This window comes from Myripristis murdjan, chromosome 2, assembly GCF_902150065.1.
Source record: "Myripristis murdjan chromosome 2, fMyrMur1.1, whole genome shotgun sequence".
Lineage (NCBI taxonomy): Eukaryota > Metazoa > Chordata > Actinopteri > Holocentriformes > Holocentridae > Myripristis > Myripristis murdjan.
Window position 1 is genome coordinate 18061374 of NC_043981.1, and position 26134 is coordinate 18087507.

At 41.3% G+C, this 26134-nt stretch overlaps 1 protein-coding gene across 1 annotated transcript in view; it reads right to left on the bottom strand.

Annotated features, from left to right (window-relative positions):
• mbd5 (methyl-CpG binding domain protein 5) overlaps positions 1-20938 on the bottom strand; it is a 33187-nt gene extending 12249 nt beyond the window's left edge. The window contains exons 1-5 of the mRNA XM_030069920.1: positions 20884-20938; positions 11617-12264; positions 7339-7441; positions 4406-4577; positions 918-3311 (exon numbers count right to left, since the gene is read on the bottom strand). Of these exons, the coding sequence (XP_029925780.1) occupies positions 918-3311; positions 4406-4577; positions 7339-7441; positions 11617-11729 (2782 nt within the window). The 5' untranslated portion in view covers positions 11730-12264; positions 20884-20938. The remainder of the gene's footprint in view (positions 1-917; positions 3312-4405; positions 4578-7338; positions 7442-11616; positions 12265-20883) is intronic.
• Between the last annotated feature and the right edge of the window lie 5196 nt (positions 20939-26134).

Below are 26134 nucleotides of genomic sequence, written 5' to 3' on the forward strand. Positions count from 1 at the left end.
AAGAGAAACACTGGCTGACTGACAATTAGCTTAGCTTCCAAAGATGAGGGGCCAGTTCATTTGCTCAGGGATGCTGCCGGAGCCGGACCGTCTCGGCTCGGGGCCTATCACCTAAATCCTCTGCTTTTATTTCACTCATAACCATAGAAACAGACAGCGTCCACATCCAAACCACTAGCTTATTACAAAGGAGGGGGGGGGGCTACACTAATTAAAAGCACAGGAAATCAACACCGTCCTCCAGCCAAATTGCTGGTCAGTGTGGACTGCGGCCAGTCTGTTTTACTTCTCTGTCAGTTTGTTTTTATGTCAATCATATCATGATTTACTACAAATAAAATCGTGTCATTCTGTCATTATCAATAATGATCACATTTGGAATAACTGGCAAAATAAGCCACAATTGTGCAAACTTTGTTAGCAACATCTGCATTTTCTAGGGGATGACACATATGAAAGACCTTATTCCAATAAATGAAATTAATACAATGATAGGGATAAACAGTGGCATTTTCCTATTAAAAATTATTTTTGAAAATTAAAAAATATGTATCTAAATAAACAACAGAAAATCTTACATGCAAAAAATCTCTTAGAAGCATCGTATGAGAAAATAAAACAACCATAACTCACTCAAATTAGCCCTGCACATATAGCTGCACATCAAGATAATGCCCCTGCTTTTTTCCAACAGACATGGTGATCTGATAAATAATGAATACTTTATATGTGTGATGAACATCTTGACTATATTGCAGCATTAATATTGCACACTTATATAACTAAAATTGCAAAGGCAAATTATGAGAACAGTGACAACACTGAGTAGCTCCGTCTCAAATGGCACGTTCTTTTTCAGTTTTTTGGACATTAGATTAACCTGTAGTGTGACCTGTAGTGTAACCTGAACACCTCACCTGTCTCAGAAATGGCCTGCGTGCAGCCTCCATCACCGCCTCCATGTGACATCACCACCATGTTAGTCCGTCCCATCCCATGGAGGAGGTTCTGCTGTGGGGGGTGAGGGCCAGGATGGGACAGTGGTGGGGGGTTAGTGTTGGGGCGTCCCAGAGGCATGCCATCAGGGCCCACCGGTCCGCTGCTGGGCCCCATTGGCCCACAGCTCCCCATGGACGAGGCCTGCATCTGGGCCATCATGTCAGGGAACTGGTGGGCACCCGGGTGGCCCCCAGAGGAGTCCATGTTCTGGCAGTGCTGCATGGTGTCCCCAGGGCCCCGCAGCCTCTGTTGGGCGAGGAGGTTGTGCTGGGGGCCCCCAGGGACCATTGGGCTGCCGTCACTGTAGTGCAGCTGTGCAGCTCCCGGAGGACCGGGGCCTGGGCCGAGGCCAGGACGGTGGCTGCTCCCGGCCAGGTTGTGGGAGCTCTGGCAGCTCATGGATTGGAGGAGCTGGGCCATGGAGGTGTTCGGGGGGAGGCTTCCCAGTCGGGCCACCTTCCGCAGTTGCTCCACGGGACCGGCCCCCGCCATCCGGGGTCCTCCCATGCTCGGTTTGTTTAGTATGTTGTAGACCATGTTGTTAGAGTTGTCGTGGTTGACCGCGGCGCTGCCGGACGACTGCTTGCGTTTGCGCAGCGGGTCCCTCTGCTGCGCCATCAGCTTGTCTCTCAGCGCTGCACGGCCGCTCTGGCCCTCAGGTGTGTTGAGCAGCATGGTGGAGTTGGGCGGGAGCATGGGGTTTAAAGTGCTGTGTCCCTCCATGCCTCGAGGGCCGCTCATAGAGCCGGGGTGCCCGCCGCCCCCTCCATTACCTCCGCCGCCCGCCCCCATGCCTGCCATCCCAACACCACCAGCAGCCAAGCCAGCGGTGCTGCTGCCAGCGCTGTGTTTGTTTTGATTTGCTAGCTGTGCTTTGGCTGCGGCTGACAGGAGGCTGCTGGCAGGGAAGGAGGCGGCATTCTGTTGGTTGAGGATCTGGTTGAGGGGCATCCCGAGCAGACCTGTGTGGCCCTTCTGGGAAGCACTGGGGGTGGCCAAGGAAGAGGCGGATGAGGAGGACGAGGAGGAGGTGGGTGAATACATAGGGTTGCTGTGCTGCTGGGTGCTGACGGAGTTTCCCATCCCAGACAGCAGCTGGGAGTCTTTGTACTGGTGGAGCGGGTCGTTCTTGTTGGTGGAGGGGCTGGAGGGCATGGCTGGCCTGGGAGAGCCCATCGCCGATCGGGGGGAGCGAGGAGGGACCTTCATGGTGCCGCATGGGGCCTGGTGCCCCGAAGGCATGGCGAAGCTCCCATGGTCAGAGGAGGTGGAGGAGGACCGTGAGCGATGGGGGGAGGCCTCTATCCGCCCGTGGGCGGGACCAGCCATGTGGACAGGAGAGGTGACAGGAGAGGGGGACATGGAGGAGGCCGGACCGGCCTGTGGAGTCCTCTGAACATGGCTGCCATGCCCCACGGGCCCGGGCTTGACTGTGGGTAAAGGTAAGTTGCTTGGCAAGGGGACAATGACGGGTGGGGGGATGTTTACATTCATCATTGGTACCTGAGAGTGGATGCTAGGCTGGAAGTTGGGGGGATTTGGGGCGTTGGCGGTGGGCTGGCTGACAGGCTTGCTGGGGATGGGGTCCAGGATGCCCAAGGGGTCTTTCTCAGAGGTCAACTGTCTTTTCTGAAGGGCGCAGGAAGGAGGTATGGATGGAGGGGGTGGGACAGGGTGCAGGGTGGGCTGTGTTTTGTGGTGGAACGCTGCTCGGGGCATATCCATCCCAGGCGGGAAGTTGCCCCGCGGCACGCTCATGTTCATGACCGGGCTTTTGGCAGTGGCTGTGGGTGAAAGGGGCGTGCTAGTCCTCCCTGCCATAGCGCAGGACGGCTGGCCCGCGGGGGAGCCATGGAGCATCACGCTGGGCGGGGAAAGGGGCGTCCTGCTGTTCCCATGGATGGAGGCCGAGCCGGGGCTGCCGGCTCCGGGGAATCCGCAGGGGTTGGTCCTTGGATAGCCGTCGGGGCTGCCCAGGGTGTCTGCACTGGGGGACTGGGATCCATCTCCGTACAGCTTAGCACTGGAGGGAGGCGGGCTGAGCATGCCCCCGTATCCAGCCCGGTAGGGGGATTTGGGACCTGGCTCCCCGCTGCCCAGCCTCTGCTGCCTGGGGTAGCCTGGATAGAGCTCTGGCTGCTGGGCTCCACCCACCTCCTGAGGCGGGTACAGCCGCTGCTGCTGTCCAGCTGCCATCATCATCTTGAAGGGGTTCTTGCAGTCGGGGACAGCAGGGTTGGGCAGTCCCTCGTGGGATTTAGTCCTTATTGCTCGTTGAGACGTGGAATGCGCAGGGACCATAGGCGTCGCACCTTAAGGCCAAACACGGCACAATGAGTTCATTAGAGAATAAACAAGCGAACTGAGAGCAATTAAAAGTAGAACATTTGAGGCTAATTCCCACAACACCTTGGACAAGAAACAAGGCAGGAAAATGATTTTTGTCCACAGCCCACAGTAGCTGGTTAAACATAAAAACTCTTACCAAGCCAATTTCAGTATTTTAATAGTCAGTTAAATTTTTCAGAACAGAAGACATGCCAGTTCATGAAAGGAAAAAAAACATCATTTAAAAAACCTAAAAGCAATTCAAAACACCCATTCTGAGGGTAGGTTTCAAATCATCTGCAGCCCTCAATGCCTGTGAAAACAAGACAGACAACAAGAGCTCTGCAGGACCACTTCAAAATTTTGGTTTGCAGAACTCAAAAGTTAGCAAATCCCACAATTTATGTACCCAGCCAATTACATTTTTATGACAAAACAGGGCATCCATCTGATGATGCCCGGTTCTTATAACCGTCTCACAATATCCAGAGTTGCTATCTGTTTGGCTGCTTTCACCAGCACTGGGTAACGGCCTTCATTTCTCCTCCACCAGCTCAGTGGGGGGGATCAGCTTTTGTTTGGTACTGTAGGTATGTCTTGATTTCATGCACTGGCATGTGACGTGCTTTCACGTTGAAAATGTACAGTGTGCCTTCAGTACTGCCCGCTGCAACTCTCCACTCAAATTAATCCACTTAACTGCACATCTACCAGTTCTACAAGGATATCAAAACAAGAGAGAATGTGTGATGTTTTATTGTCATATAGAGAAACTATGTCGTCGACTGCGGAGGTCTATGATTCAACTTGTCAACTAGTGTCAACTTTAACTGGTTCCCTACCAAAGTGACTGGTGAAGAAAGCAAACTAAATATTATCATTTGGCAGTTGACTAATGTTACCTTCCCACTGTGCAGGAAAACACTCTCAAAGTCATTCTGTATAGAGGCACCAGGAAAAATGCCAAAAATGTAAATATTAATGCAGCTCTCTGTGCCCGACTGGCTCACAGGCTGCCAGGGATTTGAAAAGCAGGTTTTATGAACTTTGACTTGATAAGATTCAGATCCGTGAGTACCTCCCCCTGGACTGGTGAGTGTCAGAGATGGGTGTGTCTCTATGCTCTTGTGCAGCGTGGCCACAGCCAGCAGCTTCCTCTTGTGGATGCAGAGTTTGGTGACATCTTCGTCTGCCTTCACGTCCTCTGCCGTCCTCTGCTTGACCGCAGCCCCCGGGTCGAAGTTGAACACCTGAAAAAAGGAAAGAGGAAAAAAGACAGTTTTTGTCTTGTAAGAGAACCACGGGCATTCTTGTGAATTCCATATTTAACAGCAACAAATTAACAGCTGCCCATGTTTGTTTTTGTTGTAAATATGTACTGAATAATGCGATGCATTATGGTGACATTTAAAACCTGGCATTTCTCATCAAGTGAAGTTCACAAAAGCCAAAGCCTTACTGCTGTCAGGCACTGAAAGTAGAGCTGCAACAATTAGTCGATTAATCCATTAAACAATTGACAAAAATACATTGATATAGATTTTGATAACCATTTAAGGGTTTTTAGTCACTTATCTAGTAGAAATACCAAATGTTTGCTGGTTGGCTCCATGCTTTTCTCTATTTAATTTTGTTTTAAAATACACTTCTTTTGTGGCTGTTTGTCAAACTAAAGATCCATGCTGAAGACAACACGGGATGCTGTGGTCAGCATTTGAAAGTATTTTAAACATTTTATAGTCAAAATCATTAATCAATTTTTCAAAAATAAAATAAAATATAAATAACAACATCAAGAATAATAATAATAATAATAATAATAACTGACAGTTCCATCGACAATTAAAGTATTTGTTAATTGCAGTCATCACTGAGAGCGTTAATAACGAGACATCACTCCAAAACCCCTATGCTGCATCTTTTGGTCTGAATACACAGACAAAGAAACATTTCCTATACAATATGCTGACAGGAAACCATTTATAATTACCAATACAGTATGTTAGATTTGCCTTACAAACCTAATAATAATCAGATAGGGGCTTAACTACCAGGTAGTAGCAAGTTGGCCAACAATGGTTTTCACTTACAATTAAAAGAGAGGGAGAATTGAGTGCTGGAAGGAAGACAAAAATACTGAGCTTGTTAAAAGAAATGTCAATAAAAATGCAGTCAATATGCAGCCTATTTAAATCAACACACACAATCACTAACAAACACACAGAGCCCAGCTCTTATGGAAGTGCTCCTTCCAAGCAACTAATAATATGTAACCTGCAGGTTAGGACGGTTAAGGATTTACGCTTTTATGTTGCATTCTGCTTAAAAATCAAATTTATTTTACACAGAGGAATCATAGGGCACTTCATACAGACACTGAGAACAATAGACAGAGGGGTTAAAAGCAATAAGAGCGATAAAACCATGAAAGACAACGCAGAATACTGATGTTTGAAAGGAAATGTTTATATCAGCGCTCTGTCAGCAGAAGACAATTTAAGGGGCATCCGCCTTATTAAAGCGGAGAACAGAGATGAGACGTCGATATTTTCCCTGTTCCCGGATCCATTTTGACCAATCCTCAGCTCAGATTTTCACCATACATTTCCTTTACTCATTTAGCTGACATTCATTCACAGCTACTTGTAATAAACGCAGGAGGAGAGTCAATGGAAATCCCTGATCACCAACAATACAGCTATGAAGACAGGGTGACATCAACATTTCTCCAGCCAGGGGTTCAGCTACAATTAATCATCATCTGTCATTATGAGGGACAAACAATCTATCAAAGTCTGTTTTTCTTATCATTATATTGGCATTCATATTTAATTACATTGTTTGCGTGGCATTTGAGGACATGCCTCAGTTGTTTTCCAACATGTAACTGGCTAAAATAACATGCTAAAATAAAACATACCTGCATGACAAATCTGACTCCTATGACAAAAATACAAGCCTGACAAGAACATTTACAGGCTGAAAGCACGTTGTCTTCTGTTTTATCCATTTTTACTTATTATTTTCTTCTGATTTCTGTTTTGCTGATTGTTTTATTCTGTTAAACACTTTGTAACTGTTTTGCTTAAGCGCTTTATAAATAGGTTTATTACTACCATCATCATCATCACTATAATCATTATTATTATTATTAAATTATGAAAAGGCATTGTTTGCAAACAATGCACTGATCAAGATGAATTTAATCCCAATCAAAGTGAAAATAAAAGCCAATAATGGCAAAAAAGCTTGAGAATAATAATGCTTAATATGGCAAATAAGCTTAAGAAGTGCTCAAAATGCTGTTAAATGTTGTTTTCTCCTTTGTAGTGTTGGATTAACAGCTTGGACTGATCAAATGTAATATGCTATGTATGGCCTATGTATGTTATAGATGACTGATCACAGCTCTTTCAGAGCCAGACATACCACGTCTTCATCCGTCTATGCATCTCTGGTGTCAATAAATATGAAAAGAAATGCACTAGAATATAAACCTCACCAACGCCGACTGTTTAAATGTGAATCAATCTTATACTTTCATCCCACATCTCTCTCAACAGCAGGGACAGGATCAGACACATGATCCCCGACTAAACCAAACTCTCATTTGACGTCATCTGCTTCTGCAATCTACCACTTTTTCCTTTTTTTCTTGGACTGGTATGTGGCTCACATCTGTTCCTTTATCATGACTTTCCCCTTACAGTGAGTGATCAGTGAATAAAGCTTGTGAATGGGAGTCTATGTCAAGAGAAAAAAAAGACACCTCAGCTACAGAAATACCACCTGCTAATGTGAGTTTAGGCTTTACCAAGCGTTCCTAATCCGAGGTGGTTGGTGAAGTGTCCCCCTCGCTCTGCTGTCATTCACAGACAAGAGGATTTTAATGTCATTTGCGGATTTTGACTTCCGCCTTAATCTTTAATTAGGATGCATTTGAAACGCGGGGAAGAGGCAGCTCTGAAACAGGCCGCTGCGTTCAAAGGAACAAGGAACAGTGGGACTCACCTTGTGGAGGATGAGTGGGCACTCCAGGCCACATTTGCAGGTCCCATCTGTCAACAGGTAGGTTTTCACCTGCTCCAGGCTGGACAGCACCGAACCGCTCGGACTGGACGGGGACAAACAAACGAACAAAAAAAACAACAAAGTCAGAGAGCTGGACTTCAGCTGGAGATGTCACACAGAGCCAATATTCCCCGGGTGCTGCAGCGCTAATTTGTGCTCAATCAATGTAAGGTCAATATCAATTACTTATGGATTTAGTCTGCCAATATTTTATGCTGAATCTCTCTGTTTTTATCTGACCATTTTCATGCCCACAAAATTACAAGGATTCAGTGTCACCATTAAAACTGTATTTGTGTCAGAAAAAAGCCTCTGAAGCAGCAGCTGGACCATCAAGAGACACTGAAACTCTCAAGTGAAGCCAGAATAATTATTTTTTTCTTAAGCTGGGTCAGCAGCTCCATAATACAGGTGAAAAAAGGAATTACAGACAGCCAGCAAGATGGTGGGTAAAACATTTTAAATGTCAGCAATACCAAATGTAGGAAGTAACCTAAAACAACATACTGCTATGATATTACTTTTTTCTCAATATTTAGATTGAGTTCAGTAAAGAATATTGGGATATTTGCTGGTCTATGAAAACAAATGGTGCTATGGCGGAGCGTGCAGCAAACATGTCGATCTCCCCGAGGATTGAGGGCTGAACCCCAGGTTATTTCCCCGCAACGCCAGAACCTAACAAAGAAACATAATATATATCATTTATTACGATTTGTCTGTACAGTTTAATCACTACACTTTTCTTTTTTTGCAGACCTGTACAGAAACTCACTGGGAGGGTTGTATATAAATTAATATCATACTTTTTTTTTATCAAATGTGAATAGTACTGATGCCCACATGATGTGTCAACATTTGGAAGTACTATTTTGTTTTGTTTTTTAATTTAGGCCTACTTCCTTCTTCATACTTAAACATGCAATGGGCCTGTGCTTCCCTGGACAGAAATAAAAACTATTCAGGGCTTATAAGTATTAATGCCAAATACAGTCAGACACACAAAACAGCAGGAAAGCAGTCTCACCCCGTGAGAAATGAAAAGAGGTTGTGTGTCCAGGAAATTCTGGAAAAACCTGAAAAACCCTCCGGGTCAAACATTTCAACTTTAACAGCAATGAAAAACACTGTGACCGCTGCACTTTCCTACAACGCGCACACACACACACACTCTCTCCACGGATAATTTGACAAAACTCCGAATGACTGAAGAGTAAGTCACAGCTGCTGCGAGAATATCGACTAAAAACGATCTACATTTTCACATCCCCGGAGCAAACGCACACTTCAGACTTCAAAGAGCACGAGCAAATACGAGCACGTAGTGACAGTATCAGGCCACGGTCACAGAAGTAGACAGGATTCTTTCCAACACCCAAAATAAACCTGACACCAGCCAACTGCTTTGGTTCATTGTGGCTGCTAAATACACACGTATCGGTGGTCATAAACAGGGAAGGCAGCTAACTTGTTGTCTAACGGACATGGGGGCTGCAAAATTGAGAAAATCCTCAAGTTGTGTTCACCCTTTGACGAGCTGAGTGGATATTAGCCATGGAAATGTGGCTGGTCAGCTACAGAAAAATGACCAACCACATCCTAAGCTTTACCAGCATTTGGTTGGTGCCGTTTCTCCACTTTGGTTAAAAGTCATGCAACTGTACCTGAGTCTGCAGTCGGTTCCTGGTATTTAACATTTATTTATCCAGGGGAAGTTGTCTGCTCTTTTTCAGAGCCGACCTGCTTCACGTTAAAAAGACACGCAATCACACCTGGGAGCTGCCCGCTACAACCTCAGTTTTCTGCTGCTGGCCGCTGTGCAGCCTCACTGGAGCGGCTGGGGAGGTGAACTGGGCCTCCACACTGTGAGCAACCCTGTTAACAAGCCACTGCAAGTCCCTCCAGTTCCTACAGAGCCGAGCAACCAGGGGAGGTTTGCTTTGGTTTCAATCAGTGGAATAGCTGATACTGTGTTGTTCACTTGGTTCAGTTTGGTTTCACATGGCAAAACATTTGAATAAATTAACATAAGGTGATGTATTTCTCAGTTTCATATCAACCCTCAATCATTTTGTTCCTATGTTTCTAACTGCTTGCTTGTCCACTTCTTTATTTACAGGCCACAATATTCAGCAGAGCTACATGAGCTGCTTCAGCCCAAAACACTTCCTATAGCTGGGTAAAATCTCCGTCTAACGCTCCAGAGTTGGTTTATAATCAAATCAAGAGTCCACTTGTGTTTTGGTCGACATCCGAGTGCAACCGCTGGCTTACACGGCTGCTCAAACGAACTCCAAAAAGACGGACTAAATAAGGTAGGTGTGAAAATGACCTTGGTGGAGTGACAGGAGCGTCAGTGTAGCCAATGAACGAGTAGCACTGCCGGCCAAAGAATAAGCAGGAGGTGGGTCTTCAGTTTGGTGAATGTGGCAGTGGCTCGTGCATGAGGAAGGTTTTTTCACTGACATATGAGGTTACTGGTGACCGCCCCGTTTATTATGCCAGTTTCATGTTGAGAAAAATAAAAAAATTATCATTGTTTTGATTGTTTCACTGGTCGCAACAGCCGTCATACGAACTGCATTTCGTGTGCTGAGCTGCAACTCCATGCTTTGCTGTTTCACACAAACCTGTCTCAACGCGTGGCTCACGTATAGATATAAAATTAATTAGAAAATTGATCTGAATTGATCTCTCCCATTTGCACATGAAATTATGTTATGTAATTTTTTCTTTCCTTTTTTTTTGTGAAAAAGTACATTGTTTGTACTGAACATACAAATGGAGAGTGAGGATTGGGATTACGCTGCACTAAGAGTTTTGTTTTTGTTGCTGTTTGCGAAGTCGCCCATGAAATCCATTCAAACTGAAATGGCTACAGTGTTTGGGACTTTTGTGTCTGTGAGACAGGCAATTAAACTTATTTTTCATAAGACATCTGAATCAACTGAAGGTGTGTACATGATATAAAATACATAGCTTTTGGTGTTTTTTCGCAGCCAGTAGCAAGCAGAGGCAGGTTGCATTTGTTTGTTGGTTTGAATGGGTTGAGTGGCAGGGGGAGGATCCTAACATAACCACAGAGAACATTAGCTATTGGCTGAAATTTATATGTTGGAGAGAAGCAGTTGTCATCCACCATGATAGATTACCTTCCCTGAGCCAATCAGAAATTGTTTCCCACATTGTTTGGAATTGAATGGGACTGACCGCTGGATTTGGCAAAACTTATTTAAAAATACCTTTAGCTGTAGCCAGCCTGCCTTAGCGTATTTGAGCCCATTTTGATGATTGTTCACTTTTTTAATTATTCTATTTATTCAAAGAAAATGACACCATTTACTTGTCCATTCTGAGAAAGTAACACCCCTTTGTTTCCAGTTTGGCTATGACCTGATGACATGATTAAGCAATTGCAAGCCAAAACCCTTTACCACAACTTTCACAAAAATAGTTCTGCATCCCAATAAACACAGCATTTGGGTAAATAGCAGCTAACTTGTGTCTTTATCATTGCAGTCTGATTCAGGTTTGAGCTCTTATTCTTTGACATACTTGAAAAAGGTCCTACAGTGTCCACGGCAGCTCACAGTTCCTCTCTGTACACACACATATGAAGTAGGAAAATGGTAATATAGAGTCTCAGTTCAGCATTACCAGTTATGCCCTTGTTTGTGGACAGTAGATAACACTTCACTATTTCAGATTATAGCCGTTTAGACATGTGTCAAACTCTATGCACCAACTGTATGTAAACACTTGGGTTTGACCAAAATATATTTTTTTATTTTTTTAAATATATCATTTAGATATGTCCATGTATTCTTTGTCCAATGAAAGGGGTAATTCTCTAGTTTTATTCTCTAGTTTTATGATTTATTTAAGATTATTCAACAGTATCATATTCATTTTTTTCTTCTGCATTTGTAAACTTTTCTGTCCATTTTAAAGGCAAAGATTAACTGCAGAAAATATTGTCTTATCGGCAGCCAATCTGTCTTTAAAAAACACCAGTAGCATTAGTTGAACCCTAGTAAACACTGTAACAATTGATAAAAGAGATGGACTGAAAGTGAAAGAAATGATCTTCTTCAGGCATCGTGAAGAGGGTCATTGACCAAAATGTTGCACTAAATAATACTGCAGTGTTGTTTTCAACACTGAAGTCATGGAAAACATAAAAACTTGTAAAAACTGATGAGGCTGGAGTCATCTCACCTTATGTAGACGACGCCCCCACCATGCTCCAACTTGCGCTGCCAGCCAATGGGAACCTGGACAGGGACGGCCTGCCTCTCGTCTCCCGCTTCACAGTCCTTTCCGCCATTCATTGCTCCACTGGTTTTACGCTCGACACCTCAGAGGTCCATATAACACACATCAACCAGTGTCTTCGCAATACATGTCATGTTCGTCTTCCAATGCCGTCGTGGTGTTGGTGGTGGAGAGGGGGTGAGGAGGATGAGGCGGCGGTGGCGGGACCACAGGCTTCGCTTCGGTGCTTGGCTCTGCTTTCGGGGCGGGAGGGTGGGAGGGTAGGGTGAGGCGAGCTTGCAGCAGCCCCTACCCTTTAAGTTGCTTCATGGTTCGGGTGCTGAACGGCACATGGACTTCCATTACTGCATCTTCTTACTCAGAGCCATCGGTGACGCATCCGACTCGGGAAGACGTGGGCCGATGAAGGCGAGGAGGAGGGGATCTGGGGCCGACGTTCGCTGTGCTTTCGCGGGAAGGTCCTCGATGTGAAATGAAAATATTACCATTCGCCTTTTGTTCCCCCAGAACGGCGTTCCTCAGTCGGAGGAGTTCTTTCTGCTCAACATATCGGTTCCCAAACGCAGTTGGGTAGTGGTTTTCCCATGGTTCCTGTGTGGGAAGGACAAAAGAAGATTGCACAACAGTGAGTTAACGGTTTGAGCCGTGATTTGATTTGGTTTGGGAAATAGAAAAACACACAAGGCAAAACAAATATTCAACCGCAAAGGACAATATTATTTTAAACCCTTATTTCCATTGTGGTTACCTTAATGGAAGACAAACTAACTTCAACTTGATACGGAACACAATGAAACACAAAGGAACACAAGATAAACAAGGCTTAAATATCTTTATGTTGCTATTTCCCCATCTGTTCCAAAGCAATGTCACAGTTTTAAAGTATTACAGTACACAGATACCTACAGTATGATGTGTCATCTAATGTTCATAATATGTCCTGAACTGTCCTTTTGGACTAGTTGTCATGCTTGTAAATCCTGTGTGTCAGTAGCACAAAGCAAAGTTGTCAACAGCTTTTTGCATCAGAGTTACTGAAATAAATTCCTGTACTCTACTGTCCAAAAAGCTACTCTGAGTGAGCCTAAAAATCCTGATGTCCAAAGCTTGACATCCTCAGCTTCAAAAATATATGTAGCAGTATTATGGAGAGACCAAATGCTGATAAGTACTATGGCTGGGCAATATGGAAAAAAATTATATGACAATACATCTGACCAAATATTTTATTTCATGCACTAGCATCCATGATAGTGCAGGGTTGTTATCGTGCAAGTGAAAATCATTAGCAGACCACTGATATCAATGATCAGGTGAAATTTTAGCAGCAGCTCTCATAGGGGAAATCATATGGGTATATCTAAGTAGATCAAATAAATGCTGATGTTGCAATGATGCCTATTGGTGCTTTCAAAAGATATTTGCAAGTTATAAGTTCAAAAATAAATGCATGCATTTACCGTATGGAGTCCTTAAAACCAGGAAAAGACGGGACTTATGCTGTAACAACTTATTAAAGGATCAAATATTCCACACAATATTTAGACTCATTACACAATCGAAGTATATTATCAATATGAATAACAAATATTTTGTCGTTGGTAAATAAATGACTAAATGTCGCCTGCTGCACATATGGATACCTTGATTATACACCATTTTTGTGATGAGCTGTTTTCAATTTTTGTCCCTGCTGACCACCGTACATTCTCTAAAATAATCAAAGCCCCTCTTCATAAACTAGCACTATCTAAATGTATGTAAACTGACATACTGCTATGAAAAAAAGGGCATCTGTGAAATTAAATGGATTATTCTGGCTGGTATTATTACTGGCAGGTCGTTTTTTTATTGTTCAACATTCCTTAGCAGGTGAGTCAAATAATTACTTGAAAACGGTGATGAAAGCATTTGAAAGTTAGTAATCAGGCTGGATTCATACTGAGAGAGAGGGACAGAGCGCCATGCGAAGCTGTCAGCTGCCGGCGCTGCTGACTCATAACTGCCCTGCGAGCTGCTGAGACGAGGAGGTCAAACCGAAAACCCAACAACGCTGCCGCAGAGGTGAAGAGGGGACCGCCGGCCCCGCCACAACTGAGAGAGCGAGCAGGGCTTAAAGTGTACGCTATTTATCTAGAAACACACAGCCACGGCCGCACATTCTTAAACATGTTTTCTTAGACACCTCATCATCTCAGGAGACGTGCGTGGTGCGCTATTAGGCCAACCAACACATCATTAAAACCTCATTTCCCATGTTTCCTTGTTTGGGAAATGCAGAGGCAACAGAGAAAATATCATTTCCATTGTTGTGGTCGCATTAGAGAGCAACCTAATTATTTTTCCAACAAGCGATTGGTAGAAAGTTTCTGTTTAAGGAGAAATGGTGCACATTTAAGGGTTTTTTGCCGTTATTTGACAGGCTATAGCAGACAGAAACAAGAAGAAGTGGAAAGAGAGAGGCACGACATGCTCCAAAGGTCCTGGACTCAATTCAGACCCGGGACACTGCGGTTACACAGCATGTTCGCTGGCCGGCTCAGCCACCAAGACGCCTCAAGTGTTTCCCATCTTCACCTTTTGCTGAGCGATGTGTGCATTTTCACTGGGGCTGCGGTGACTGCATGGATTCAAGTCACACTTCATGCCATTTTACTGCCCATCTCTTTCCACCATTTCCTGCCTCTCAGCAATTTCCATGTCCGAATCACATGTGGGACTACTAATCAGTAACCTTTTTTCCAGGCTGAGGAAGATTATTTTTTGGCTTCGTTTTTTGCTTTGTTGATAGAGGGAGAAAGGTAAAAAATGGGTAACAGAGATTGGTGTTATTTGCTTCCACCTGCTTGGTCATCGTATCCACATTACTACTAACAACTACATATCTTATGTGTATAAATATCTTATAAAAGCAAAAACAGTCCCTTAAAAATATATATAAATCGAAAAGTCTGGTCAAAGATATTTGATTCTGTGCATGTTCCTCAGTAAATCAGGGTCTGCTCCCTATCCAGCTGTACCATCTGGCCTCATCTACTTCTACTTCAGGAAGTGATTTCCAACGTTTGCCAGAAAGACTTTTGAAACCCCCCACACACTGGAGATCGGGTGTATAAATTCATATATTCTGAAGTCACATTGTCTACCTCTGACCAGTAATCTGCTGACATAAGAAAAATCCACGACAAAATAACAAAACAGACACAGAAATTAAAATCTAGACCACCACAATTGTTTATTAATGGTCTGAAAAGTTGTTTTTTTTTTTTTTTGCATTTACGATTGACCCCATTCCTAGGGGATTTGGTACGGTTGCTTAGGATCTGAAGCCGATTCTGTTGTTGTGGTCGTTGTAAGTCGTGGGTAGAAATGCCGGCTAATGCATGTTCAGTTTCTTTTGATTCGTTTTGCTGCATCGTACAGTGTAACTAGTACAACTGAAAAGTCGGCGTTAGTTCATTTGTTTCCGTCGGAGCCGAGCGACTTTCCTGTTTCCCTGATGATTTTGCTTGATTAACAAAATAGTTCTGCATGGAAACTGCACGATAGACGAAAAGCTGATTACAGCCATTCAAAGCTTCCCAGGCTGCAGCAGCTATCACCTATCTTTGTGAAATCTAGGCTATTATTTGTAGGAAATGGATGATGCGCATATCGCACAAACGCGCTATGGACTTTATGATTCCATATACCTACAATATGATGTAGAAAATAAAAGCTCAACGACAACAAAGTCTCACTGTGCAGAATTATGATTATTTCTGAGCCACAAATGTTTTTAGCAACAAAACTCACTCACCATAACAAAAACAATTTAAAAATGTTGTCATTACGATATGAAAATAATACAATTTCAGTGGTTGGGTTGAGAGACTGTGATAACTACAGCAGAATAAAATGCAGCTGATAGCATTTATGTTTCTGCCAAACAACATGGGCCCTCACATTTTTATACTGCAATACACTGACTTTTGATAGATTGTCCTCCTACTGTTATTTCCCAATTTTATATCACTCGAATTAACATTCATATAGCAAAGAGAAATCAACTGGCATTTTAGTGTCAGCACAGCCTGCGACCTAACGTTGAAAACAGCTGGCTGTTTTATAAAAACAAGAAGAACCTGTGAGAATAAACTTAAATGTGCAAATTTAATGCTCACTTTTCTGGGTCAAAATTTCGTAGCTTCACCATCATCAGAATAAAGCTACTCATGTACGAACAAAATGAACAAACGGGGAGCTGCGGCTGTTTCATCCTCCACAAATTTCACACAAATCAACAGAGAAAGAAAAACTGTCAGCTGATGAAGCATCACCGGCTGACACCAGGCTCAAGTCGAGCTCGAATACATTTACATTTTAGGTATTTAGCAGATGCTCTTCACCTGAGCCACTTTAAGTGAGTGGAACAGTGGAATAAAACTTCAATTCATTTTGCAAGCAAAAGGGAGGAGGTCAGGGCTCAACACTGAGGTGGTCCAGACTTTATTCCTGTAACTGTAGACATGTCATGTAAGAGTGAAGTGGAGGGAAAATAAATAAAATGAGAGCGGAGGAGGAAAATAGAGGAATATTTTTTCAGCTAATGACTATCAGAATAAGGAACCGTAGATGATGTAAGAGCAAAGGGGAAAGAGGACATTTTAGGGCACTCTCTGTCTAAACCTGAACTGAAATGAAATGAAATCAATTATTTTATAAGGGGCTGCACAATATTTGAGTCTTCCTGTCGTGCTGTGATGTCAAACCCTGAGGATACCTGTGATTCCAGACGGAGGCTATGGTTACACTTGTCATTTTGATACGACTTTTATCATCTGATCGCGCCAGGACGCATTAAGCGATCGGTCCGGCTGCACCAAAAGAAAAAATTGGATTCTGCTCACATCGCATTGCTTCAAAAACAAATATGGAAGTGATCCAGTGTTGTGCCTAGATCTGTATCCCCTTTAAAAAAAAAAAAAGTGTTTCCCTGGCAGTGTGTCCTCGTTTTGTCCTCGGTGTGTGTTGCTGTTTTGCCCCTGCTTGAGGAAATTGTGGCGGAGGGGAAACACACTTCATAAATGACAAGTAGACTAACACAACGCTTGACAACTTCCTCGCAGAATCGATGGCGCTTGCGGTTTGACATAACACGAGCGCAACAAGCATGATGCGGCATCTAGGTATGTGATTTGGGGTCCACTGCGAAATGTTGTTTTTTTTTTTAAACTGTCTCAAAGGCCAGTGAAAATAATCAGCAAAAATTGAAAAGATTTTTGTTCTTTTCTTTCCTGGCATGAAATCGGGGAGAGAACACACAGCCAGGGGGAAACACATTTTTAGGGGGGAAACAAAATTTGGCACAACACCGGCTTGCATTGTGATCTGAATTCTACATAGTCTGGACTTGATCCAGCCACAATGTTCATAGAAGCAATGTGAGGAGTTGGAGGGGAAGAGGGGGCAATGCAGAAGCAGTTTTAAATAAATGCAACAACAGGAGAGACACGGCGATGTGATTAGAGGAAAAAATAAAAAATAAAAGATTAAAACATCTTTTAAAATGTCAAAGTCCTCAAAAATCATGCCAAAGTGACGGGTGGGACCACAGCCAACATCTCAAGTAACAAAATTTATGGTCCATCAAGGACGGCAGCTTTTTTTTTTTTCTTAATGTCCACATTTTAAATAACATGATCAGGAAAATGACTTAAAATCAGAGCAGCTGAGGCTTTCCAATCAGTATAATCCAACAAATAGTTTCTGTACCAGTTGTCCTGGTATCCTCAAAATATCTGATACTGTTACATAGAGTTATGTTTATTATTTTACAGTATTTTTTTGTATCATAACAGGAATGAACTGAGGTGATTATGGAAGCTTCATTCACTTTCCAAACCACAATCGCCTTTAACTGACTTCAGTCTTGACTCCTTTCTGACCGGAGCATCTCGTTTCGCCTGCCGGTTACAGTGACTGGCAGATTTTACCCGCCAACTCATGATTTAGATCAGCACCGAGTCTCCAAATGATGACTGTGGAGGAACAACAACAAAAATTTACCAGCGTTTGCCTTGTAGTAATTTTCCACCCGGCTCCGAACCGAGGCGAGGGCTTAACTCTTCACCGGCACAGCAAACAAATAAAGCCAATTACAGGTGATCATAGTGAGGGGGGTGGACATTTATTTTCAGTGCAAAGAAATCAACAGAGATCTCACTCTTTCAAGGAAGTCATTTTCCAGGATGTTTCAAGGACATATTTAATGCCCTGTGTACATGTTAGTCGTTGCACACCGAAGGATGTCTGAGAATGATTCAACATGGACAAACAGCACAAAACTGATGTCTGAATCTACATGTTTGTGCAACATGTTGTTTACATATAAAATAACATTAACAACACACAAACGTGTTGAGGAAAGCGACCACTGTGTTGATCAAAGCGTCTGTTTTGTGTTCTGGACCTGTTTGGCCTTCCATGCACATATGACACTGCAGTGTGTCAAAACACGACAGCGAGGCATGAACAGGAGGGGCGGGAACCACCAGAGGCCTCTCGATATGATATTATCACAATACTTAAGATACGATATGACAGTACTGCGATTTTAAACATTTTTTGCAATATACTGTGTATTGCGATAACACATACTGTGATATACTGCCTCTTTTTCAACTGTAAATTATGTCCCCAAGGGAAAACTTTGTCAACATCTGGTTTACTCACAAGATTAAATTTTCATTCTCATCATCTCACTACATTTTTTTTTAAATTGCAGCAATATGGGACAGACTGACCAACTCTGTCATAAAAACCTGTCATAAATGTTGCATCGATCAACACAATATCAACACAAAATATCGCAATGTTGTGCTGAATCAATTTTTCCCCCACCCCGAAAGAACAGACACTGAAATGGAGTTAATAAGCATCTAAAAATGTGCAATGTGAGCTGAGGAAAAACATCGGATGTGTAATCTTAGCTGAACTTTGCCATTTTTTGCAGGATCTCACCAATATTTCCTGGACAATTTATCAGTTCTCCAATTTCCCAGGTGTTTCCCATGACTGGGTAAACCATTGTATGAATTCCCAGGTTTTCCAGGATACCTGAATAAAGGAAAACAAGCTCCCAGAGCAGTGCAACCATTAAGGCTGTAGATAAGCGTTTAATCACACAGATCAGTTTGCCTTGCTTCTGAATGAAGCGGCCCTGCTTCTGTGAGCTTGATCAGTCACATAAACACTATTACAGCTGCAAGACGATACACAGATCTGTCTTATTTTACCAAGGCAAGTGCATTTGGAAAGTAAGAGTCTACACAATGCATAAGATTTATATACTAGAGCTGGACGATGTATTTTAATCTCGATATGACCATGCAAGATATTAATATCTCAAGAGGCAAGGATATGGACGATATCAAATTTAGGGTTAGGGTTAGCCTAAGACTTATTGTTCTGTTCTGATCAATAAAATGCTTTGTGAGGTAACTGCATTTTCTACATCCATTTTGGTATTATTATTATTATTTTTTTTTTTTTTTGGAAGAATGCTTAATTTCCACTGTTGCCACACTTAAAAATATTGTTGAAGAATTGTGTCGCAGCGGCAGGATGTTTGATTGTCATTTATTTTAATTTATTTTAATGCAGCCTAAGACAGTGATCAGCCTGTTCTGATCAATAAAATATTTTGTTAGGTAACTGCATGTTCTGCGTCCATTTGGTGTGATGATGCTGTTTTTTGAAGACTGGTTCATTTTCACTGTTGCTACAGCTAAAATCTCAAGTAAGTGTGAACCCATCGTCAAACCATATCACGATGGAGATATTTGACATAAATATCAAGGTATGAAATTTTGTCCATATCATGCAACACTAATCAGTTTGCCTGCTGCGAAATAACCCACCCTGCTTCTGCGAGCTTGGTCAGTCACAAAAACACAATTTCATTTTGCAAGACAACACACACATTTGTCTTATTTTACCAAGGCAAGCAGGGGTGAAAAATGCGGATCTGCACAATGCATATGAATTATATTCCTAGGACTAATACAGAAATAACACCACTGACTATGTAGCACCAAGAAGTACCAGCAGACTGACCTGGTAACCAAGTACAAGTCTCTCCTCAATCATCACAAACTCTTCTCTGCAAACCAGCTGGATTCATTCAATTAACACCCAACCACGCATCCACAGCTTGTAAGCCTGAGAAGTTGGTTAACAGTAACACTGGGGGTAAATTAACCATATTGTCCTGCAGCAGACCTGAAATGCACACTTCAAAGTTGACAGCTACACACCTTGACCAGGTCGCCAGGTAGCTGACAAGACACCACACACCCCCCCTCCCAAAAAATAATAAAAAATAATAATAATAATTTAAAAAAAAAAAATACCGAGCACGTCAGGTGATTCTGTGCATTTCCAAAAAAGCCCAACATTAGATAATAGCCAATTAGCCTAGGTGGTGAACATTAGCCAGGCTGCACATCAACCGTGCCAACACGCCAATTGCTGCTTTATTAACGATAAATGTTGTGACATTAGGTGATTTTTTTTTAGTTTAGCACGGCGAAACATGCAGCTAAAATAAAGCCCCTGAAGCTGGGAGGCTACGCGTTCATAAAGTGACCGTGTCAACGTGCCAAATCAGGGCTGTCTGTCTATTTTTTTTTAATGCATTGCTAGAGAGAGAGAAGCATCTGAACTATAGCTGGGGGTTAGCATGCCAAGCGTCAGCTGTCTAACCCCGTTAGCTAACCAGCTAGCTTGTTGTAACGAAAATGAATTAGCGGACGAGCCTGGTTACGGCTAATAACGTTTTAGCGTTTAAAATGTGAACCGTGAACGGGAGCCCGGGCGCGTCGAGCAGCGAAAGCCCGGATTCCGACTCGGAAATGTCGAAGTAAAAAAAAAAAGCAACTAGGCCCGCGTTGGCTGTCGAGCCAAGGGCCAGGCAAGGCCAGGGCCAGGCCGAGTTAGCACGGCTAGCCTAGCATGCTAACAGCAAATAGCTAACAGCAGTGCGAGCCGTTGCGTTGCAGAGAGCGAAGAGGAGACGCTTTTTTAGCCACCAACGGTTCTCGGCGCGCTGAAATCACACCGTAAATTCTCCGTTTTTCACCCCGAGAGTGGCTATCGGTGTTAAAACGGTGAAACAAGCGAGCAACAGTGCGTTTCTGACCTTTAGAGAAATAAGAATAAGAAGCCTACCCATTAGTTCACTGCCTCCGCTGGTTCTCCTATACTGGGATATTGGAGATGATGGAGAGCCGCGCTGCGCATGCGCGGCAGGAGCAGCCAGATGGGAGAGGTGATGCATGTTTCCTCCAGAGGAACAGATGCATTAGACCTGCATGTCAAAGGTTGCTCATAAAATAATGAATTAAATGGAAATGCAATTAAATGTTTTGGTGGCGCAGAGCCGTGGCCTCCAGCAGGGACGCGCAAGCCGGGTGTCCTGGGGCCTCAAGAGGGGCCCCTGGGGGGGGGGCTGGGGATCCCCCTGCAAAATGAGCAACACTTTTTTCTCATTCCTTCTAGAAAAGCACAACGCAAGAATATGGAAGAAAGATGGCTTTGATTACAGGCTGCATTGTTCCCACTCCGACCATAAAGCATCTGCCAGTACTGGTGCAATGGCCTACACTGAATTTGATTTGATCGCTGATTTTGTTTTTCACCTCTGTTTTTATGGCTAAATTATGACTTAATATTGGTTATTGAAAGTTAGTGGTGGAAATATCAAAGTAATTCCACAAAATTACATATGTTCAGTGTTTCCCACTGAATTGTCTGTGTGTCAAAGAGCAAAAGACCCCAAAACAGCACTTAAACGTGCACTACATGTATATAATTAGATCAGTAAAATATATTTACACACAAATAACACTGAATCAGTGAAGAATTCATAAATAAATATCCAGTCATGTCACGTTTGTGGTTGCCAGTGTTGACTGTCTGGTGTCTGATTTTAATAAAATGGTCTGTAGATGATGGAGCAGATTATAAACTGTAACTGTAGTTGTTTTTGTCCTGTTTACACTATAAACGGTGATGCAAATCTCATCATAACCGACCAAAAACCTTCTGTGAAAATGGTTTTTGTTGTTTCAAGTGTGTTTCACTGGGGGGTAACTGGGATGTTCAGGTGTGTGAGAAGGTGTATCTTGGGTGAAAAAGCCAATCAGAGGGTAAACACAACACACAGTAACTCAGTGGATTTCTTTTTACTTTACCTTTATTTATCCACCTGAGATTATTCATCACTTTTTCAAGGGAGAAACAGACAAATCCAACATGGCATATCATAAAAAATAAAGTTAAAACATAACAAAAAGCATAAAGGAGATGTGTGTTTACCTGAAATGTCAAACTCCTGTTAATGCAATAAAGTCCAATAATATGATGACTATCCTGTTAATGGGAAAAAAAAAACAAAAAAAAAACAATGTACGGCAGCTTGTATTACATTAATGGGGAATTTATTGTGTGAACAGGGTTAATAAAGCCTGCTATTAGTTGTAATTTTTAATTACATTCATGATTAATGACATTAATGGGAAGATATCACGCTAACAGTCACGACATGTTGTAGTACCTTTAGGGCTTCTTTGCTCTGGTCGACCAAACCAATTGGAAAAAAAAAAAAACAGTCACAATCTTTTTTTTTTTTTTTTTTTTAGAAGATTATGATGCAAAAATCATATGAAAAGTGCTGGTTCCTACAGAGAAATTACAGACATATTCAGTTTTTACAATATAAAAAATAGCATAAGGTCACTATTAACTCATTATTTAATTTTGTAGAGTCCATATACAAAAATACTGATATTATACAAGATGCAAAATATAGACTCAACACATGTTTCTGCAGGAATGTATTCATTTATTTTTTATTTTTTGTTTGGTTACTACACATACATACATACATATATATATATATAGATAGATAGATAGATAGATAGATAGATATAGATATAGATAGATATATATAATTTATTTTGTTAATTATGTTTGTTTTTGTTAATTTTGTTAATTATGTTTGGTCATTCATTCATTCATTTATTATTGTAATTTTAAAGACTTTTTTGTGTTTTACTGTGTATATCTAGCTGTCTATCCATCTATCTATTTACTCATCTATCTATCTAATGGTTTAAGATGTGTTATTTTATTTTCTACTTCTGCCTAGTTCTTCCAAAAAATAGTTCCTGATACTGACGGAGTGAAAGGGTAAAAAAAAAAAAAAAAATTATGTTCTCGTTAGGGGGTCATGTGTAATGCCTCTCGTCCAATCACAATGTGAGTGGGCTCAAAAAAAAGCATGATCTGTCTTTATATTTGTATTTTATTGATTTGATTTGATATATTGTATGCTTTTATTGTTGATTATGTTTAGTGATTCATTCATTCGTTCATTTATACAGGCAACATTGTAAATGAGGGCCTTTCGCTTGATGTTTTTCCAATAATTAAATTACTGACGAGATGTGTACGTCCACAAACACAGCAGGAATATTACAGTAAAGTCACGGTTTATTTACTAGTGAGTACAACAGAAATACTACAGTTCCCTATAGGAGTACTACAGGAATACTACAGAGATTTTTCATCACTTCTACGACTGTTCCTCTGCTGGTATGACTGCAGTAGAAGTAGAAGTACTGCTCCTCTGCTGGTATTTGACTGCAGTAGAAGTACAAGTCGTGCAGGAAAAATCTACTGCAGTAAAAGTAAAAAGTGACTGACACGTGGAATTAGCACATAATGATCATTAATGATATTATTCTCCTTTTTCCACACTTACTCCACATTTTTTGCCAGTTGAGTCTAACTTGTTCCCACTGCAGTTTTTTAATTGCACAGCTTTTATTGTGAAATTTGGAAAATGACAAAAAGTAGAACCAGCAAAGTAGAAGCAGGTTCCTCTTCTCATCTTTGAGCTTTTACTGTGAAAGGTTCCACAGTCTGTCACTGATCATCTGTTCTCTGTAATGGATCTGATTTAATGTAGTGGAGGACAAAACTCAAGCAAAAATGTAAAATTACTGACTTTAAAAAATACTCACAAAAGTACAAGTGCACAAAAAGCTATTCAATTACAGAAACATGAGTAAATGTAATCGGTTCCACGTGTGGAAAGCATGAACATGAAAAAGGGAATACTTGAAATTGGATAGTAGTAAAAGTAATAAAAGTAAGTAATAAAAATTCAAAAGGATAGTCGAATCAAAAGAAGTTGAATCAAAACAGGCTTCAGGTTTGTGTGAAGGTCATGTGAAATCAGTGTTTTTATTTTATTTTTATTTTTTTTTACAGCCAAACACTATGGGAGCGATGAAAGCCCATTTCTGCCACTAAGGCGGAAAAAAGGGATAAAAAAGTCAAAACTATGAGAGAAGACATCAAAATTATCATATAAAAAGTCAAAATTAAGAGATTGCTTTCATACAACAGTCAAAGTAGCTCATATCTCATATTTTTGACTTTTTTAATCCTTTTTTTTTTTTTTTTTGCTGTGTGGGATGCTGACAGGCACGTTCAAGAATAATGCGACAAGCGACAATTTTTCAGACCCCCCCCCCCCCCCCCCCCCCCTTTTTTTTTTATATTATTTTATGTTTATTTTTGTTTTTTAGTTTTTTTTTTTATTTAGACAGATTGTATACCAAGGGGAAGTTAACAATATCTTTTATGTTTTATTTTATTTATATCTTTATTTTTTATTTTTATTTATTTTATGCTATTTTACATTTTGTACTTTTTATTTATTTAGATAGATTGTATGCTAAGGGGAAGTCAACAGTATCTTTTTTTTAATTTACTTATATCTATATTTTATTTTAATTTATTTTAATCTATTTAACTTAATTAAATTTTATTTTATATTTCTTATTTATTTGGGCAGATATCATACTACAGTTTTTTTATTTTTTATTTATTTTTTTTTTTATTTAAATTAAATTTATTCATTTTATTCTTTGTTTGTTTGCTAGTTTTTGGGGTCAGGGGGGAACTATTCCTAACATCAGAACATAAAAACAGCATCTTTCATGTGTAATTGTGACACCAAGTGAAGAAGTTTAGGTGTCTGAAGGTGAAGGGGAAGTTTAAGTGTCTTTTTTAATGCAGTAGTCCAGAGCTGCATTTGGATGTGAGTGCTGCAAGGGCATGGTGTGTAAGTTGTTTTCTTTGCATAAAACTTAGCAGAATAGAATAAAAGAGAATAGAATAACAGAGAGTGCAAGGAGATTTTCTGTTGACAGCAATGGTGAGATATTCACACCTGAGTCATCACTAAAATTAAACAAAATCCTTTGTGTGCAAGATCTGATTTCAGTTTTTGTAGCTGTAACTTATAAACATTTCTGATAATATGGGTAATTTTGGAACAAATATAGTAATCAATACTGTTGAGTAAAAATAAATACAGTACTGATTATTTTGGGGGGTAAATATATTCACAGATGCTCTTTCGATTTCTTTAATCTGATTTCTTGAATCAATAAAAGGTTTAAATTCAGAAAAATATATTTAGGGAAAAGTTTTTTAAAACCTGCTACATATCTGCTGTGTGTTATGTTATTTACTTATTTTTAAAAAATATTGTCTGTTGAAGCCATTCAGACATCAGCTGACTGGCCTGCTGTGTGTATATTGTACAGATATACGGGATATTTCCCTTTCTGTGATGCTGCTGTGGTTTCCTTTTGTAGCTTTACCTTGTTTTTCTAGTTTTGTCCTGTAATTTTTTACATTTTTGGGACTGTTTTGGACGTCCCTTATCGTTTGCCTTTACCCTTACTTACATAAAAATAAAACATGGACCAGTGCCAGGCCTTGACATGTTGATTGGAACCAGGTGAGGGAGGCAGGACAGACCGCCGGCGTGGACGAACTCACGCTCTGTAATCTCAAATTGTACGTTTCACAATCACTGCATGTCAGGTTATTTACAGACTCACACACTGTCAGAGCAGGAAACCAGCTTTTCTCTCCTTTTCTTTTCTTGTTTTTTTTTTTTTTTTTTTTTTTTTTTTTTTGAAAGCTCCAGCCACAGTCTTCAGCTACAGTTCTCCAGACTCAGTTCTCCAAAACAGATTTGAATGAATGGAATTTTTGTGTGTGTGTGTGTGTGTGCCTCATTTCAAAGTGAATACACAAAAGTAACTCTGTATTTCTGGGGCCAGTAGATTAGAAAAAAATATCTTGCCACTTTGAATAATTAACAAGACAAACTGGACTATTAGATCACAGAGTAAACGGTAAAATAAAAGCTGCTCCAGGCTCAGTCTGTGTACGGCTGCTCTTCTCCCAGAAACAGTAAACAGGAAAAGACCTCGACATCACCGTAATATTTCAAAGTGCTGGAGTCTGAAATCAGCGAGCTGTTTCTGCTGTTTCTACTGCAGCTCATATGGGAATCTACTGTCTAGTTTATGTTCTATTCTGTTCTGTTCTA